Source organism: Pelobates fuscus, chromosome 10 (assembly GCF_036172605.1).
Source record: "Pelobates fuscus isolate aPelFus1 chromosome 10, aPelFus1.pri, whole genome shotgun sequence".
Lineage (NCBI taxonomy): Eukaryota > Metazoa > Chordata > Amphibia > Anura > Pelobatidae > Pelobates > Pelobates fuscus.
This window is the reverse complement of record NC_086326.1, coordinates 151,808,291-151,814,425: the sequence shown is the minus strand read 5'-3', so window position 1 is coordinate 151,814,425 and position 6,135 is coordinate 151,808,291. Positions and strand designations below refer to the sequence as shown.

At 39.8% G+C, this 6,135-nt stretch overlaps 1 protein-coding gene across 1 annotated transcript; it reads left to right on the top strand.

Annotated features, from left to right (window-relative positions):
- The first annotated feature begins 2,330 nt into the window (after positions 1–2,330).
- Positions 2,331–5,438, top strand: LOC134575192 (gastrula zinc finger protein XlCGF26.1-like). The gene has a single exon (XM_063434434.1). It carries the CDS (start codon positions 2,375–2,377, stop codon positions 4,295–4,297), a length of 1,923 nt encoding a protein of 640 aa, XP_063290504.1. The 5' UTR covers positions 2,331–2,374; the 3' UTR covers positions 4,298–5,438.
- The last annotated feature ends 697 nt before the right edge of the window (positions 5,439–6,135 follow it).

Below are 6,135 nucleotides of genomic sequence, written 5' to 3'. Positions count from 1 at the left end.
CGAATAACATAAGTTTAATGCATGAAAATACACTAGCAATATGAAAAATACTACACAATTAACCTACTGAACACAGTTACATAAGAATGGTACAGGACAGGCTTAATGCATTCCACTACATAAACCAAATAAGATTAAAGAGGGTGGCTGTATAAGTATCGAAAAGTCACAGCTGCAGCATCGTCCCTGTCTGATACCTCCACCCTCCACTAAGCTAGTCCCGACGCGCGTTTCGCTGAAAGTCGGCTCTTCCAAGGGAACCTGAGTACGGGTTTAACCGTCATCATTTGGCTATAAAAAGGGAAAGAAAGATGATAAACACATTATCAAATTCAATCTCAATCCATATGTATGATGAATGGTGGTTATCATGAATGATGTCTCAATTATTGCAGGAATGTTAGTGTATAAATTTAAAGTATATTAACTCCAGTGGGTCCTAGCTTAGACCATTAATAGCTAAAAAGGCAGGTTTACATTTTAATATTGTGGTACCTCTGTATATACTTAACACATACAGAAATACTAGCTTATACAAATGTAAAGCCATAGTGTCAAACACAGGGGGGGAAAGAAAGGGGTCAATCATAAACATTCATGAGCGAATAAATGAAGTGAAATTAAACTCCTCACTTAGTCCTTTGGGGTATAATGTTTGGAATGAGTAAATCCAACGGGACTCAGCCTTTAGTAAGGAGATGTTTATATCTCCCTTTCGATGATTCTGAAAGATTTTTTTGAATCACCTGAAACTTTAGTGCACTAGGTTTTGAGGCAGGATTTAGTCGTATATGTTTGGCAATGGGTGTATCCATATGAGGATTAGTGATGGAATTAATATGTTGTAAAATTCGTCTACGTAGTTGTTGATACGTTTTGCCAATGTACTGTAAACCGTATTCACATGTTATAAGGTAAATCACATTAGTGGACCTACAGTTGATAAAAGAATTAAGCACTATGTCTTTTGATGTTCTTTTATTATGCACCGTTTTAGAAGGTAAAATAAAGTTACAGGCCTTGCAGTGGCCACACTTGAAAAGACCTTTGGTTTGGAGCCATGTTGATATCGTTTGTGCCGGTTTCAAGTGGCTGTGTGTTAAGTGATCTGCCAGATTTCTTGCTCTTCGATAAGTCATTGAAGGCTGATTGGAGATTGTTTTATATAGCGATACCATTTAAATATAGGTGAAGTGTAAATTTCATTGGAGCTAGTGAATACCATAGTCTCTTCCCACCACCCCAAGTATAGGTTGGCGTAACTGGGTGCACATGATGACCCCATGGTAGTACCTCTCAGTTGTAGGAAATATTTGCCATTGAATGTAAAGTAACTGTGTGTTAACACAAACTTTAATAGTGCCAAAATGAACCGTTGTTCCTGTTTGAGGAAGAATTTTGGACTTTTAAACAGGACTGGTTTTATAGTTTATTATTCACTTTTTACTTATTGTATTAAAGTATATATAATTTTTAAACCATCCAGTAATTTTTTTGTCCTCCTTCCTATTTAATACTGCTTTGCTGCTATACCTGGGTCCACTATATCCCGAGGTGGGGATTATTCCACCTGAAATTCTCCAAACTAGAGCAGGTCGTTGCTCTAGTATATGTAAGTAGGATCATCTACTCTTACTACTATATTTTTATTTACGTACTATACCATGTGGCGTATTTTACTCTTGTTTTTTATATAACGAATACTTACACCTATAAATTCACCAACGGTCTTGAACCTCAAGAAATCCATAGACGGGGATTATTCTATCCAGGCTCTTAACACCGAGCTGATATAGCTCCTCAAAGTGTGAGTGTGAATATAACACCTTTGTTCTTGTGGAATTATATCGTTCATACATACTGTACCATTATTTGTATTTTTGTTTCTCTTTTTTTAAGTTACTCCGCTGGCTCAGTATTTCTACTAAACGTATGTACATTTTCTGATCTTTAGCGCTGTTCACCTTTCTATTTTATCTGTCCATTTATCACAAGGTAGAGGGAACACCTTGTTGGTGAACTGCTGCTCACCCTTGAGAAGAGAGCGCTTATTACCCTTTTGCAAATGTGTTTTAATGAGCTAAGGAAGATTGATAAATGAACAGATAGGACCTCCACAGTTTGTTATGCCAAGACCCACTTACTCTATAACTATCCAGCATTTTATTGCAAATAATGTGATCTTATTTTTCCCCAATAGATGGATTTGTGACCAGTAAATAAATAGAAAACGACCACACCATTATTGCAATCCATGATTATGAACAGGAGGATGGTATAACTAACCAGGATAAGGGATGCTTGACTATTCGAAAACTAAGGAAGAGAGAAGGGCCAACCCACAAGATATGTGACTCAAGAATCCATTTCACTGATGCAAGAACATTTTAATAATATAAACATGGACCCACTCCCTGAACATACACTAACAGACACTAGATCTACTCATATTAAGGAGGAATCAGCCTTAGATGATGAAGAAGAACATCTCACAGACACTCACATTTATAAACCCACAGAACAGACACCGACAGAATATCCATCTACTCATATCAAAGAGGAATTGGCCTCATGTGAAGAGGGAAGTCTTACTGATTCTTATTTACTTCTTGAATATAGATCTTTTCAGGTTAAGGAGGAAACTACTTTATATGAAGATGAAACTAAAACAGACAATGACATTTATACACAGAGAGACTATCCAAAAATTCATGTTAAGGAGGAATCCGCCTCACTGGAAGACGACAATAACAAAAGCACCATAATATGTAGATTTATAGAACATTCATCTACAGCTCTTACAAATCACAAGAACGTAATACAGAGCAGTATGAACCTCCGTACATGCCATCACCCCAATGCAATCGACAGGTTGTACACCTGCTCTGAGTGTCTGAAATGTTTTGCTTGTAACTCAGAACTTGTTATCCATAAGGCAATTCACAATGAGAAGAAGTCGACTTCAGAAATTGGGAAACTGTCCAATTGCATATCCCAAGGCTCTCACTCAGGAGAGAAACTGTTATTTACATGTCCGGAGTGTAATAAATCATTTAATAATAAGACACATTTTAAAGTCCACCAAAGAATTCACACTGGAGAAAAACCGTTCTCATGTTCTGAATGTGGGAAATGTTTTATACGGAAGGCAGAACTTATCACTCACCAGAGAATACACACAGGAGAGAAACCATTTGCCTGTTCTGTGTGTGGAAAGCGCTTTAGCAATCGTTCAAATGTCATTGCACACCTCAGAATTCACACAGGAGAGAAACCATTTTCATGCTCTGTTTGTGGGAAACGTTTTACTGACCGTTCAGGTTTGATCACACATCAGAAGGTCCACACAGGAGAAAAGCCCTTTGCTTGTTCTGACTGTGGGAAATATTTTGCCAGTCGTTCACTGCTCATGATTCATCAGAGAACTCACACAGGAGAGACTCCTTACTCTTGTTCTGAATGTGGGAAATGTTTTACCTGCAGCTCCATTCTTGCTGCTCATTGGAAAATTCATACAAAAGAAAAGCCATTCTCGTGTTCTGCTTGTGGGAAAGCTTTTTCCACTAATGGAAATCTCATGACCCATCAGAGAATCCACACAGGAGAGAAGCCCTTCTCCTGTTCTGTTTGTGGTAAATGTTTTACTGACGGATCAGGCCTTGCAATACATCGGAGGATTCACACAGGAGAGCAACCTTTTCCTTGTCCCCAGTGTGGGAAATGCTTTCCTAGTCACTCGCATCTTGTTAGACACCAGATAATTCACACAGGGGAAAAGCCCTTCTCGTGTTCTGAATGTGGGAAACGATTCAAGAACAAGGCAAGTCTTGTTACCCATCAGAGAATTCATACTGGAGAGAAACCATTCTCCTGTTTTGATTGTGGGAAACGGTTTACTGCTCACTCCGGCCTTCTGGCCCATCAAAGAATCCATACGGGAGAAAAGCCTTTCTCTTGTTCTGATTGTGGGAAATGTTTCACTGATGGGTCGGGGCTTGCAATTCATCGGAGGATTCATACTGGAGAACAACCTTTCCTTTGTTCTCAGTGTGGAAAATGCTTCCCAAGCCACTCACATCTTGTCAGACACCAGAGGGTTCATACAGGGGAGAAACCTTTCTGGTGTAGAGATTGTGGGAAATGTTTCACCAACCCTTCAGGCCTAGTTACTCATCAGAAGATCCATGCTGGAGATAAACCTTATGAATGTTCTGAATGTGGAAAATGTTTTGTATTGAAGGGATATTTGACAAGACATTTGGTCAAACACGCAGGAGAAAAAAATGTCAAATATTAGCTAAAGGTAAACAAATCAACCGAGAACATAGTGCAATTTGTCATAGTGCAAATCATTTCAGAGCTTAAGGCATCTATAACTTTTTGAAAATTAGAAAGCCAACAATAGTTAACCAATTTGAGTACCGGTAGTTAGAGGTTTTGTAATATTGTCTTGACTGTGTGTGAGCAAAGGGATCTACAATTAGTCTTACTTTATCCTCGTAAGGTAACATCAGACATAGATTTATGGATCAGATATTTTAGGCCAGTAATTCTTAACCTGTTCCTCAAGAGCTTAAAATGGTCCCCGAATTTATGATTCTCTCCTTATTTTGTTAAATGGTGGTATAAACTGACATGGTTAATATTGTGATTGTAACAGATCACCTGGCACCCCAACTGGGTACCTCCGTTGAAGGATGCTCCTAGCGCTTCCTGAAGGCTCCAAGCACTCAACCAGAGACCATAACCACCGCAGACCCCACGAACCGCCACAGCTTGGTTGGGGTTTCGCCGTCTCCTACCCACCCTGGACCTACGACAAGGCTCCAGGTTCCAGTGGATGAACCTCTCTTTCCCCAGAGAGTAAAGCAGGAACAAGCTCTTAAAAGAGCTTAGTAATTATCCAAGGGAGTATGAAGAGCATAGCAATCCCTTGTAGCTGTTTCCCCCAATAAGAGACAGGACTCGAAATTGAGGGTGAAGTAGAACTGGTTTAATGAGCACAAAGGCATTTCTTATATACAGTTTTCCCCACAAGGTTACCACCCACGTGGACCTTGTGGAGCACAGGACACAAAGTCACAACAGCCAATCAACAAAGTATTGTACAGTCAGACACTCCCAGCTAATGTACACAAACCCTCCCCTCTACCTGTGATACAATTACCAAACACAATGGACTTACTCAATTACCACAGGCAGAAAATATCAAGTTTTACCCAAAGTCCAGAAACACCCCAATACAACAACATATCCCCACAAATATAAATCCATGGATAGCCCTGATCTGGGTGAACAACATATCCAAAAATCATCCAGATCAGAGCAGGGGTTCAAAAGTTTTATGGAAGTCACATTTGACCGACCAGTCTATCTCCTCCTCTATCCTGGAGATAATTGGCTTAAGTGGCTGTGGTAACTTAATTATCTCCAGTAACAGGAAAAGCCAAAAACTGTTACAAAAACCACATAAAAATACATAACTCTTATAATACAATGTTTGACCTATATGTCCAACATATCCCCAGATAGCTTGGATCTGAGCGCTCAATATGTCCAATGTTAAAAGTGCCCTATAGTACAAGGAATGGTGAGGTCAGAAAATAGCAAGGGCTGATGGAAGATTGAGGAGGGACAAAGCAGCCAGTTTCAGCTGGTCTGGCAGTGTCCCTGGGACAACGCCCTGCTGGAGAACAATAGGACAGGAAAAAGGGGGAGGGGAAGAGGCATATTTTTACATGGATTTAAAGGGGCAGACAAAGTGTTTTAAAATCCAATAAGCCAAAATAGACTTTTTAGCATGTCTTTTTGCAGGGCTCATTGTCTTGGGACAGGAGGCTGGCAAGTAGTCCCCTCCAAAAACTCATGGAAAACTCCCTAAAAAAGGGGAGTTTGTCACAGTGATGTACTTACTAATTTTTAAGGAAATCAGGAAAAAAATAATATCATATGTATATTCATCAGTTTAGAGGATATTGACTGAACAGGGGTGTATAATTTTATCACCGATACCCACGATATGCAGTTCCGGGAAGGGTACAGGAAGGAAGATTCCTCATCATTATAACATCTGCCATTGGCAGGCATGCCTTGAGGGGGGGTTGGTGCTGGGGCAGGGAGCAAGAGGGCTGCACC